The sequence below is a fragment of the Xyrauchen texanus genome, chromosome 4 (genome assembly GCF_025860055.1).
Source record: "Xyrauchen texanus isolate HMW12.3.18 chromosome 4, RBS_HiC_50CHRs, whole genome shotgun sequence".
Classification (NCBI taxonomy): Eukaryota; Metazoa; Chordata; class Actinopteri; order Cypriniformes; family Catostomidae; genus Xyrauchen; species Xyrauchen texanus.
The window spans coordinates 40,847,355-40,861,723 of record NC_068279.1 but is presented as its reverse complement, the minus strand read 5'-3'; the positions used below and the strand labels follow the sequence as shown (position 1 = coordinate 40,861,723).

General features: G+C 38.5%; 1 protein-coding gene across 8 annotated transcripts in view; it reads left to right on the top strand.

The window, feature by feature from the left end:
• LOC127643319 (active breakpoint cluster region-related protein-like) overlaps positions 1–14,369 on the top strand; it is a 212,727-nt gene that overhangs the window by 179,758 nt on the left and 18,600 nt on the right. The window contains exons 1-2 of one of the 8 annotated variants that reach the window (XM_052126013.1): positions 6,125–6,284; positions 6,530–6,697. The exons of 6 other annotated variants lie outside the window; for them this stretch is intronic. In XM_052126013.1, the coding sequence (XP_051981973.1) occupies positions 6,267–6,284; positions 6,530–6,697 (186 nt within the window). In that variant the 5' untranslated portion in view covers positions 6,125–6,266. Of the gene's footprint in view, positions 1–6,124; positions 6,698–14,369 lie in introns of those variants that run through there. One more of the 8 variants, XM_052126014.1, reaches the window with a different exon arrangement.

The following is a 14,369-nucleotide window of genomic DNA, read 5'->3' as shown; positions in this document are numbered from 1 at the left end:
CCCAGCATTAGCTAGGGAGAAGATGAACCTCTGTATGCGATATCTGATGGTGCATTAATACTTTTCCTGCCCCTCAGGTGCTGATAACACAGGGAAAGACTGTGTAATAATTATGGAGAGCTACTTTTGTTCTTCAAACCCTCATCATGGTGGTTTAATGTGGGATGGGCTCTGCACCCCGCACATGAAAGTGGGGTGTGCTAATGCACTCAAAGCCCCCCTTGTTCCGTCAGGACACACCCACACTTACATGAAAGGCCAGAGCTCCGGTACAGTTTCTCTGTCCTCGTTTTGTCCTCCCCATCTATATCCTTTCAGCATCTTCGTGATTCACAAACACAGTGTCTATATCTATGTCTAGTGTCTGTATGCATGTATATGCAGCAAAAAATACCAGTGTACAAAGATGTGATGGAATTTTATGCTCCATCCCTTGCAACAAAGTACTGTGGTTTACTATGGGATCAGATGGTACCTTGTTTTGTGATACAGTATTTACTATGGTATTGAATGATTACCTTATTCCTGTACCATGGTACTTCAAGCTACTTAACTGGTTTTGCCTCAGGACCCAGATTTTACATTGGGCATCAAGTGGCGACCCAACAGAATTGTTTATCATATAAAAGTATGTAAAAGTTCAGGTTCATTGCAAGTTATTATGCCACAAACATAATTTGTGGCATAATGTGAACTACCACAAAAACAGTATGTTCAACTTATTTAAAAAATAAAATAAAAGCCACAGGACGTAAACATTATACATGCTACTTATAATGTTGCATCTCAAAATGGTTTTTGGCTTAGATGTAAGCATATGGATATCGGGCCACCCCTGTGTGTGTGTGTGTGTGTGTGTGTGTGTGTGTGTGTGTGTGTGTGTGTGTGTGTGTGTGTGTGTGTGTGTGAGCGTGTATTTATCACTTTGTGGGGACCAAATGTCCCCATAAGGATAGTAAAACCCGAAATTTTTGACCTTGTGGGGACATTTTGTCAGTCCCCATGAGGAAAACAGCTTATAAATCACACTAAATTATGTTTTTTGAAAATGTAAAAATGCAGAAAGTTTTCTGTGAGGGTTAGGTTTAGGGGTAGGGTTAGGTTTAGGGGATAGAATATAAAGTTTGTACAGTATAAAAACCATTATGTCTAAGGAAAGTCCCCATAAAACATGGAAACACAACATGTGTGTGTGTGTGTGTGTGTGTGTGTGTGTGTGTGTGTGTGTGTGTGTGTGTGTGTGTGTGTGTGTGTGTGTGTGTGTGTGTGTGTGTGTGTTTCTGGTCAGAATGTCTTGTGCAGACATGGTCATTAAGTCCCTGAATAAGCAATGAGATTGTACTATTTTGTGGACTGAGGTTATGATTGTGTATGAAAGTGTTTATTCATTGGCCTCTGGTGTCGGTTCAATAGTTGTCACTCGCTTTAAAGGTGCATTCAGTAATTAAAATATGTTTGCCCCTTAAAGATATAAATAGTACTATGAATAGAATAGCTGAGGAGACATCATATTTAAAATGCTGAATTTTAAAAATGCGGTAGAACCACGAATCAGAAAGCTCTTTTCAGCTGTAAGTGCTATGTTATAAATGCCAGTATAAATGTGTCTTGTGCTTAAATTGTACTTGTTTACCAATACAAGAGTATATATATTTTTTTTTACAGTTGTTGTAACTACATCATATAATTGGGTCACTGGACTATACCCACATTCCCGGATAAAGTATGTCATACTATTCAGTATTCATACTCGCCTGCAAACCTTAAGAACGTACTTTATTAATGTCAAAAAGGTGTATGCTTCATCAAAGTGTGTTCTCTTACAGCGTAAGAATTTGAACATGGCTCAAGATGATCTTTGCCTCAGCCACTGCTTAAGTGGCACCTGTAGTTATTTTGAGGACGCAAACCCTCAATCATTACAAACAGAGAACCACTTAGAGCGGGACGTCACCTCAAAAATAAGAAGAAATGAAAGAAAAACGGCTGTCAGATGAAGACCGTTCCCTTTGCTCGTGCATTGCTGTTGTTACCCGCCAGTCTCCGACATTAGACGCAAGACAATAAGACAAAAGCAAGAGAATAGCATGTCTGCTCTCTTCTAAACTCCCTTTCACAGCCTTTAGCTTCAACTTTTTAATGAGCATCACTGTCACTCGCAATGAAAGAGATGAAAGAGAGAGCGCTTCCAAAACACTTACGTCCCCTTTATGTGCTAAATTTGGTTTGATTTATTTATCTATTTTGCTGTACTTTTATCAATACTTGCACACAGATAGCAACTTGTTTGGTAAAAACAAGCTGTTATAAGCGTGCTAGGATATTACTCTGATTTAAAGACAAAATGATGTGTAGCTCCCTTATTCTATTTTCCCTAGTGGCTCCTATTTCCCAGTCATTCTTTCCTCAGAACGATGATGCATAGAGCAAATGAGTCCGTTGCATATTATCTCCATTTTAAAAATACCCAGTCGTAGTGTTCTTACATGCCCTCCCACCACAACCCTCTGAAGGTAGAGAGGAAGAGAGATTAAGAGAGCCAACACAAGGATTAATTATCCTTAATTTTATCACTGACGCCGCATCTGTTTGACTCTGCTGGTTCCTTTTGGACCATTAAGATTTCCTCCAAACAGCCGCAGGATCACAACTGTACCCTCTGATTGGAAGTTATTTGCTATTCTGTGAGAATACTGGATGGTGGTCTCAATCTAAAGGCTAGAAGTTAAAATGTAAACAAATTCTCAATTAATTATTTAGTATTTGTTTTAGCTGTGGTTTAGCAGTTAGCGCACACATTGAGCTCAGGCACTCATATGGGCAAGGCAAGTTCGAATCTGACTTGCAACATTTCCTGCTCCTGCTCCCAATTGTTTCAAGTCCTCTCGCTACTCTCCTCTTTTTTTTTTTTTGCTCAATTCCCAATGTACTCTAGGTCCTCGTGGTGGTGTAGTGACTCGCCTCATTCCGGGTAGAAGAGAATGAATCTCAGTTGCCTCCACGTCTGAGAGAATAAATCCGCGCATTTTATCTTTTGGCTTTTTGAGCACGTTACCACAGAGACGTAGCGCGTGTGGAGGCTTCACGCTATACTCTGTGGCATCCACACACAACTCACCACGTGCCCCACCAAGAGAGAACCACATTATAGTGACCACAAAGAGGTTAACCCAAAGTGACTCTACCCTCCCTAGCAACCGGGCTAATTGGTTGCTTAGGAAGCCTGACTAAAGTCACTCAGCACACCCTGGATTTGAACTTGCGTCTCCAGGTATGCTAGTCAACGTCTTTAATTGCTGAGCTACCCAGCCGCTACTCTCCTCTTAATAAAAAGGGATAAAAATAAAGAATTATTTAGTTTCATCAGATTGCCAGTATCCAAGGAAACTCATTTGCTTTTAATTCACTCCTTTCATTCAGTCATCTGTCAGACTTAGATACTACTACACTGTGTAGCTTTAAGGCGTTAACACATTTCTGTGTGCATGTGTCAGTAATGTTATCATATGTTCAGGTCAGAGCTCATAGTTCCATATGGTTTAGCGCACACAGTCCTCCACCATGGCGGCAAACACAAGATAAAAGCTCTGACAGCTCACTGACATACAAACATTTGAATGAACTGCTACAACACAGACTCTAGATCTCGGTTGTCTTAATTAATTGCATGACTTGGTTTTCACGTAGGAAAGAAATACAACTTTGATATACCCAGAGACAGACTGAATCTGCAGAATTGTGCAGGACACGATATGATACTACTTAATTCATCCCCAGGGGGACACTGAAATAAAAGAATGGAATGAAACATGGTAAAATCTAGCTTTGGTTTCTACATTGTTATGCTAGCTAAAACCATCATTTTGTTAGCCAAAATATTAAATAAGCAAATGGGCCTGATCTCATGTAAATTAAGAGACTGTGGCAATGTTTTTACTATATGACATTATGTGGCTCCATACGCGTATAACGCGGCAGTTCCGTAGTGAAATGTCCACTGAGTGGCGCTAAAAGCAAGTTACATTTCTCCCAAACACATGAAGTTTTTAAGTTTAATGTACTATTGAGTTTTAAATCAACAAAGCCGCCCCCTCTACCATAAACCTTAAACCTAAACCAACCCAGTAGTGTCACAAGAGGAAATGTGAGATGAAAAACACAATTACTGAAGCAACCACATCATTTTGTGGTGCTTTTATGACCTATGTCTGACATTCAGTTGAGCCAGTGGTTTTCAAACTGGGGTCTTGGGACCCCCATGGGACCATGAGGGTGTGCTTAGGAGGTCCTTGGAAGTTTCAGAGGAAGAAGTGTTCATAAATGTAAAATAAGTAAAAAAATAAATATTTAAAACAAAATTGCCATTTCAGTTTACTCTAAATGTTTTTCTTCAGGTTTATACTTTTAGCATTACTCAGTTATTAGGTGGAAAAAGATACCGTCAATGTAGGATAAAAAGTTTTCCTGATAATTAAGGATTCACTGATTATGAACATTTTATTGCTAATACATATATCGATTTTAACTAAATAAATGTAGACCGATACCGATATTTTGCCTCTTGCTCACGTTATTTTTTCCATCAGATCACGGTTTTGCTTTGGAATTCTGCTTTAAAATGTACAGAGAGTTACAAAAGCTATTGTGTTGTTCTAACAATACATAATTTTCATTGGGCGTGGATTGGATCTGTTAAACACACAACAGGTATATCCAAGATAGATAAATGCAAGATAAAAAGTAAAAATAGATAAAGAAATAAAAAATTATATGACGATTTATGTTATTTAATAATTGGCAGATACATATGGTGCATCCCTACAGATAATATTATAATAATTTTCTTTGGCTTTAATTATTGCAATAACAATATAAAAGCTAGTCATTTAAAATTACCTTTATATATTTTAGGAGGGGTTTTTACTTGCAAAATGATTGTCATATTTGGGGGTCTTTGGCATTAAAAAGAGTCAAGCTACTGCACAAGTCTAACAAGCTTATAAATGTAATGTTATAAATGTGTGAGGATCAGGGCAAAAATTAAGTGATTATGAATTGACAATCAGCTTGTTTACTCGGGAATGTAAAAGGGAATGCAAGTCATTGTTGCTGTAGCACCTCTAGTGTTTATTTCACCAGGTAACTGCTGTGATACGTACAACGAACCACATTAAATACATTTAGCAAAAAATGTACTTATGGTAACGTCACATGTTTCTATGAGACCAGGTAGAAATGAAAATGCAAGGGCATGGGTAATAGTTACATCTTTGTGAATGTCAAGCATTCAGATTCTGCATTTTGAGTTCTGCAGCCGCCAATTCTGTGTTCAGATACATCTTAAGTAACTGGATGTGCTTAGATGCATGGTGCAGCTCTGTGTCGCGTTAGTTTGTGAGTACGTCTGTTTGATCTCCACGAACACCTGATGCAGGTTCCTGCAAGGTTTTAACAAAGAGTTTCACGGATTATGAACATAAACGAGTTTTATGGTCTTATGCTATATAAATGAACTTTGGATGGAGAGAAGGTGGGGTGAGGACAAATGAGTGCGAGACTGAGGGGAGAGAGAAGGTAGCAGAGAGCAAAATCTGGTAGTAAGCATTGTGTATGTCTCCAGAGAGCAGTATGAGGACTGAAGATGAAGCACAATCCCTCTTATGCTTACATAACCACACACACACCCACGAGACACGTCAGCCTCAGGCTCACACTGTTGAGTTTGCACACACAGACTAAGTAAGCTCTGTAACAATAGCAAGAAGATGAAGTGTGTTTTACCCTTCCAGAGAAACTTTAAGGGTATTTTTGTATCTAACTTGTTGTTTGTGGCATTTCTGAAGTGAAGCATAGACTGTTATGTCAGGTCAGGTTTTGGTTCTTTGTTCCGTTGCTGACAGGGGTTAGTACACAAAGAATATTACTACTTTATCTCTCTCTTTTCCCGTCTTAAATCTGGAGACTCTGAAAACTGCTCAGTGGTAGATTGAACTCATCCACTCCCTGTCTCTCCCTCTCTCTCTCTCTCTCTCTCGCTCTCTCTCTCTCTCTCTCTCTCTCTCTCTCTCTCTCTCCTTTACCCTCCCACTCTTCCACACTCTGTCTCTGTTTTGCTGGAGATCAGATGTTGAGGTGAGCGTAGCAGTGAGGAGCTCGAGAGAGATGCACATAGAGAAGAGAGTTAGTTTGACAACCACTAAAGGATCTATAGCAGAATTAAGCTTGAGAAGAGGGAAAAACATGGCAACATTTGATGTTCTCAAGAAATGAGCCCCTTTTTTTCAGTAGGTAAATTTCTCATTAGTTTTCTCTTTTTTTTTCTTTTTTTTTTTGAGCATTTAATAAAAGAGAGTTATATTTTGTGATCAAGGAAAATAAGCTGAAAAAGAAAACCCCTTTTTTGAAGATTTGAATACATTTTTTGATGTGAAGAATTTGGGAAGAGTTTGATTTTACGGTTGGGAAGTGTTCTTCCAGTGTTTCAGGGGTCAACATACCCCTCTTTTTCACTGTGTGTGAATTTGAGAAGGATACAGTCAGAATGACTGAGATCGTGGTGACGGACTGTAATCTGAACTCGCTGTGCGAGCGTGTGGAGCAGCACTGCTGCGTGGACGACCCGTCAGCCATCAAAAGACACAGCAACACCGGTGCCAAGCTGTGGGGCCGCGTGCGCAGTAAACTGCTCCGACAAAAGGTCACTCTCTCTTTCATTCTCTCTCCATCTGTTTAGTTCTCCCTACACCTTCTGATCTTACTCACCCCCTATGATTTCCATCTGTTCTTTGGTATTTAACTCAATCTGCCTGTCACTAAATTAATATATTTATATACACAAACTTATATTAAGGGTATTAAGCTATAATAGTGGTTTGAAGACATTTCTAGTGTAGAAAGTTTTTTGTTAGGGTTAGGTTTAGGGGTAGGGGTAGGGTATATAATCTGTTGTTCGTACAGTATAAAAATAATTATGTTCATGGAGTCCTGATAAGGATAGCTACACCAGTGTGTGTGTGTGTGTGTGTGTGTGTGTGTGTGTGTGTGTGTGAGAGAGAGAGAGAGAGAGAGAGAGAGAGAGAGAGAGAGAGAGAGAGAGAGAGAGAGTGTGTGTGTGTGTGTTTGGGCTGGCTGCAGTTAGAGGTTAATTATCACTTTAACCTGCTGTCCTCACAGCCTATGGTGAGTATCAACCCCCCACTGAGGAAGGTCAATTAAACACACCTTTATTCTCACACACACCTCTGAATAATCTTGTGTTATTAATTGCAATATCCACAATTCCCAGACATTTGCAGGCTCTCTTATATTACCAACTTAACTGAGAACCAGAGCTCTGATCATAAATTAATCTGTAATTAATCTTTATTGAGTCATAAAAACAACATCCAAAATATCTCGAAAGGTTTTGCTGTAGATCAGGGTTTCCCAACAAGGGGTTTGTTTTCACTTGCCACAGTCGCGTTTGGCTTGTTCACAGGGGGCGTTAAGGTGCAATCTTCTGTGAAGTTGCTTTTAAACTGGATGTATTGTAAATTCCTATTGTAAAAGTAATGTTACAACATGTTAAATCTAAATATAATACTGTACTAGAGGTTGACTGATGGTGGATCTAATGTGGTGGGAAAGGCTGATAACCGATTAATCAGCCGATAGTTTTTAGAATCGACTTATAGAATGTAAAATAATTACTTAAGAGTTGGCAAGACTGGTTGGAAACCATAACTGTAGAGGGGTTGAACACTGTACATCTTTCATTTCTACTAGCATGACTAATATTAATGCTCATATTGATTGGACTTGACAATCACATACTCCAGTTCATTGCACCTCATGATTCTTTGATACTGAATGATCTTCATTCTAAATAATTAAGGTAAATTTCTACTTACCTTACTCTGGCGGGCACAGACAAAATGTCCTAAATGAATAAAATCCCAGATGTAGTTTATTGTTCAACCAAAATCCCCAAAATAACCAGAAAAAGTCTGATTGACCCGAAACAGTCTGGGGACTCTTATAATCAGCAACTATTGCATAGATTTGTACCTATAATAATAGTTCCAAAAAGCAAGTATTGGCACAGATGAATCTGTCAAACCGATTTATCTGTCTACCTCTACACTGTACTCTTATGTACAGTAATTAGTCATTAAATGTATTATTAATGATATCTATAGATTGATTAGAATATCTAACAATAGGGAGTGCAGCAATAATTTATTGATGTCGTAGAGATTATATCTCAGTTTATACATGAGATTTTAGTGTTAAATTTTGAATTTTTACTTAAGAGTTGGCAAGACTGGTTGGAAACCATAACTGTAGAGGGGTTGAACACTGTACATCTTTCATTTCTACTAGCATGACTAATATTAATGCTCATATTGATTGGACTTGACAATCACATACTCCAGTTCATTGCACCTCATGATTCTTTGATACTGAATGATCTTCATTCTGTGATGAGATCAGTGCACTAAAACTTTGCATGTACTATAATTATGGGAGTAGGTGTGCACCTGTGTGGATGGGTAAGTGTTCATATGCTGATGTGAGTTGGTGGAAATCTCGGTCCATCCACGTGGGATATTTGCCCTGCCAGCACTTTGAACAGTAATATATGTGCAAAGGCTTTCTGGCTGGTAGAACAAAGCATTTTAGTCTCCTCTGCTCAGCCAGGCCAATACTCTTCCTGATCCACTGACCCAGCACTGACCGTAGTGACAGATTACAGGGAAAATCCCTGACTTAATCACACTGAACTGATCCTAGACCTGTAACACACATAACTGTGACTCCGTGATTGCAGGGGACAAGATTCAAATAGAATATGTGTGCTTTTGGGATTAATGCACAGCAAAGCAGGATTCTTGTCTGTCCATGTGTTCAGCACATGCTTTATTATTTCCTGCTCTTTTGAAGCGGTCTTCCTCTCTTCCTTTTGTATCCTGGTTCCTGTTTTTTCAAACACTTGCTCACAAATGTCTGTATGGATTTGATCTGAAAGCTGTTACATCTGTCAGATCTGTGGACAGTGGACAATTGCTATACATTTCTTTATAGAATAAATTCTACCTGTAAATCACAAACATACTAAATGGATACACCCTGCCTTTGTCTTCCCACTGGTATTGACACATAAAGACTGTCTGTGGACAGTCAATGCAGGTCAACACTGACAATTACTTATGCAGTATATTCTCTCATTTTCTACCACAGATGTCTTAGATTGACAGAAAATCACTTTCAACCAATTGCCTTTAATTACTACGTAGATTTTAAAATGTTCTGAAGAAAATGTAAATGGTACTTGTCGTGCAAAAGCACAATGCTAGGGTGTTGTGGGTGGTTGCCATTTCATTGCTTTGTGTTTTCTAAGGTGTATAGAGTGTTTTTTAGTATGTTGCTATGCAGTTGCTAGGGCATTGCTAGATGGTTGCTATGTGGTTACTTTATGCCCCCAATCAAAAGAGTCCACCCCCAAGTTTCTATAATAGTCTTGTTCCTGTATGGATCAGGTCCCTCTTTCAATGTAAACCTATAGGATTTTTGATCACCTGCTAAAAATGTATTTTCGATTGATTTGGCAGTTGCTAAAAAGTTACACCCCAAAGTTTAATATTTTAGGGTTGGGCTTACCAAGCATACCATTGCTAAAAATATTTTAGCAATGGTATGCTTCATTTTTCTGCGTACCATTTCGTCTTGTGAACGGTCGAGAATTCTTGCATTTCAAAATGTACTCTATTTATCGTGAGTTCATACGGACGCATTCAGTACATGTGCACTACAACTGCTTCGTGATACATTTTAGTACTGCAAACTCCAGGCACATGTGCAGACAATGTTCAGAGACACGTACAGGCATGCACAACTGAAAATAATAGATTGCATGCTAATATTTCGCACGTAGATCAGTCGACATAGCAGCATGCAAAAACACGAAGAATACTTAAAGGTCTGAACGCAGATGCTTCTAGTGACTCATGCTCAATTTTGTGCTTTGTTGCTTTCCAAAATCTGCAAGACCGCAATTCATAACACAACGCAAGTACGCGTTGCATTCTCAACGTTGCCACAAGGGGTGCTATAGTGAACATTAGTGTTAACTGTCAGCTTCTACAATGAGATTTCTCTTTCTGTTTGAAGAGAATATTGTAGCCTGGTCTCATGAAATATACATTAACGTGACAACATTTTTGCAATTAAAAATGTACGTGGTGTTACATTACGCATGAACACACATTGTTGAACACGCATGTTCAACCAGATCATTTAGTTGCAATGCATTGGCCGAGTTCTTGCATTCTTAACATTATCAAGCACCAATTAACCTTATTTTGCCCCTCCACAACCACCCATTTGCACTTTAAAATGCTTTGAAACACACTCTCACACAGATTCTCATTGACTGAATATTAATTGAGTCTTTGTTGCCTGGAGTGTGTGTTTATGACTGTGTATGTGTATCTGTGTGAGAGTTTCTTTGATATGGTCATGAATGATCTTAAGTGTAGTCTCATGACTTACTCATAGTGTCGGACCTCCACAGACTCACTTTTTATTTGATAAACATAAACCTGCAGCTTAGTTTAAGAGAACACACAGCTCTTAAACCCCTTAAGAGGAATGATTGAACAGAAGGAGAAAAGTTCTGTATGAAAGAGATGTATTATGTACGAGAAGAGTATGTCTAATCACAAGAGATAAAGCAATCTTCTCCTGTATAACTATCCCTCTGTCCAGTCTCTACTGGCTCACACATGGGGCTCCTGGTCTTAACATGTTAATAAGTGAACCACTGATAAACCCTGTTCCTCTATAAAGGCCTTTAAATGCCAGCTAAATGTTAATGGCTGCTTTTATCACCCACATAAATCTTCTACTCCTAGTGTGAGGGCAGCAGGCCCCTATGAGAGGCCAATGAACCCCCTCAAGCCCTAAACAAGCTCTTACTTATTGGCCTAATGAAGTGGAGGAGGTGAGATTGTGATGGTGGATGTGTGGAGCTGCAGTCAACAGCTGTTGACCTGATTGAGTGTAGTTAGATTTCTTCTGCTTACAGAAAAGTACTGTGGTTGGACAATAGTACAGTGATGTTATCAATTGATAGTACCATGGTACTTGGATATATTCTATTGCATTAAAGGAATATTCCTGGGAAATACAAGTTAAGCTCAATTGGCAGGATTTCTGAAAATGTTGATTATCACAAAAAATTATTTCGACTCATTCCTCCTTTTCTTAAAAAAATTACAAATTAAAAATCAAGGTTATAGTGAGGCACTTACCGCTGAAGTGAATGGGGGCCAATTTATATAGGAATGAAAGGCAGAAATGTGAAGTGTATTATTTTATTAAAGCACATACATTAATCCATTTGTTGAAAATCATGCATTGTTTGTGCTGTAAAATTGTTTACATAGTCATTTACCAGAATTATCGGGTTTAAGGTATTACATTGTCATGGCAACGAATTTGTAAAATTGTATATAACTTTACACAGAAATGTTAGTAAGTGAATTTAGCATACTAAAAGCATGCCTACATGCATGTTGTTTATATCTCGTGGTTATACTTTTGAAATAGTGAGGATTTTAACATTTACCAATTGGCCCCCCATGCACTTCCATTGTAAGTGCCTCACTGTAACCTAGATTTTTGCTTTCTTTACAGAAAAGGAGGGACAAGTCAACATTATTTTTGTGGAATGCCAGAAATGATACATAAATGAACCTGGAATATTCCTTTAAATCAGGGGTTCTCAACGGGGGCGTTCAAAGGATGCCAGGGGGCACTGAGAGCAAATTAGTAGAGATGGTGGTGTTAGGTTACAAATGGGTTCGTTTATCAGTCATAATCAAATCTATCATCAAGTTCGTCTTTGCATTAAAACATTTATCTAGACTTGGAGTATATCAGTTGGTTCTCAATTATATGGGTTGGTAAGCATTTATACCACAGTTCATCTGATTTTGAAGTCTAGCAACACATCTGAAGTATCTGGTTTAGCAGCGTCAAATACACAGACGGATGCACAACCTCGGCTGTTGCTCGGCTCAATGGACAGAGCAGCGCGAGCACAAAGCTCTTAAAGCTCAAGCTCTTAAACTGTGAGAATCAGTGAGAAGCACGACGCAAGAAGCAGAAACCATTTGAATTCGACACAGAATGCTACATCACCACCCTTGAATTTACTAGAGTAACACTAACTGTACTTTAGACAGAAATAGATTGATAATAATATGATCATAACACTACTTGAGCTCTATTAAATTCATATTGGGCTACATTTGGGGAGTGAGGGAATACAATTCATTTTTGTTACAACTTATAAATATTTATATTTTGTATTTATTATTTTAGTTGTGTAGAGCAGGTCTACTGTTTATAATTACAAAAATGCCATAGTTTGTTTTATAGAAATCATGTTACATCTAACCATGGTAGTGAAGAACATCCATGCTTCCATGTGTTTACCATGGTCTTGTTACAAATACCTCTGTTAAAACTATAAAAATAAATCATGTTTTTAAAAAAAGGCAAATGTAAAATATATTAACAGTATCACTTTTATTATTATTTTCTGTCTTCGCATTTTAATTTTATAGGCCGCAGATATAGCACTCCATCTGCTTGAATTCAAGAAACGCAAGGTTTTGTCTTACATCCATGACGCGTAAGCCTGCTGAATTTATTATCAAAACTTTAAAATGATGCAATGCATCGAAGTCGCATTGAGCAAATTTAGCAAATAACAGAAATACCTGTTTCGCAGTTAAATCCGTTCGATCGCAGAAAGAAATTGAAATTTATTGTAATAGTATTTTACAGGAAGCATATTGGCTATATTGGGTTTTTAAAAACCCTTACAAAGTACTGTGGCAGCACCTAAAAGTACAGTGATGGTATCAGTTGGTACTTAACATGTTGCTGAAATGTACTGCAGTGTATTTTCAAGAATACTATGGCATTGCAGTAGGCTCTCCAACAAGCTCCTACTGGCACATTTTTTTAGCATGGTACAGTACCATGGCAATTCCATGTTTTTTTTGGACATGTAGAGCCATGATATTCTTAGAAATAACATATGAATACAGGGATGATTGATTCGGTATCAAAAGGCACATATGATCGTCATAGTTGCGCCGCCTCTACTGCCGTGACATCATCTTAAACACGACACAAACTGACCAAAACAATTACACAACTGCTAGCTGTTAGCTACTAGCTCATTGTGCTGCATAAAGCAGTTGTTGCATGGTGATTTTACACAAGAGTAACAGTTAAATTGGCCTGGTTTTAGAAGCAAGCTTTCAGTAGCTGGTCAACTAAATAAAGTGAAGCTTTCAAGCAGAGTATAGACTTAATGTATAGAGTTAACGTAACAAAATGTACCATCGTCCATCGTGGCTGAGTCCAGGGCACACTCCCTGCCATTGCTCACTGTTTAGATAGCGTCCATTTGGTCAAACTACTTCAACTTTTCCTTGATGGTTCTGTAGTCACATTAAAAAATGTTTTTACTTTTCCCTACACTGTTGGTAGGTCCGGTGGTAGCCGTGTGCGGTTTTTCGTTTCGCTCATCTCTAACGTGTGGACCGTCTACACCTCGTTTATTGACCACGGCGTGGTTTTGCGCACAGCCATTTCTTTTTTTGCAATTTGAAAGTCGTATGAACAAATTATACTGTTATCGCTTTTGCTAACTTTAAAACGCTTGGATCTGTAGGATTTTTACGTCACATTTAGTATCGACTCGGCACGCTTAAAAAAAATTATCAGGTACCAGGTACTCTCCACAGTGGAAAACCCCAAAAAGCGAGCAGAGTCGAGTTGAGTCTACTTACACCGTGCTGTGGAAATGCCCCAATAGTGCCATAACCATTACTGTCCCATGGTACCTCCTTTTACTTTTTTGTAAGGTCAATCGCTACCTTTATTTTTTAATACCGTATATGAACGAGCTTTAAAAAGACATATGTTTGATATTAAAAGCAATCTTCTAACCAAAATATACTTACAATATACAGTAGAAGACCATTTAAAAGTGGTAACAAAGTTGAATCATGATGGCAAATGCCTCAATGATGACAATCTTTGAGTCAGTAGAATATGGGCATTTCCTGTGTGATTAAATTATGTTTACTGGAAAAAGCCCAGTTCACCCCAGCAGTTCCGATCTGTGACATCAGTCCATTGCCTCAGAACACCAAAGCAAACATCAGTCTGACCTCCACTACAACCTCTGAATTCCACAGTAATCATGCCTTTTTCCCACACCACACACTGAACAAACACACACTTTCACCCAAAAATGCTACAGTCTCCAGAGCTGTAACTGCAGACCTCATGCTATAGAGAGATGC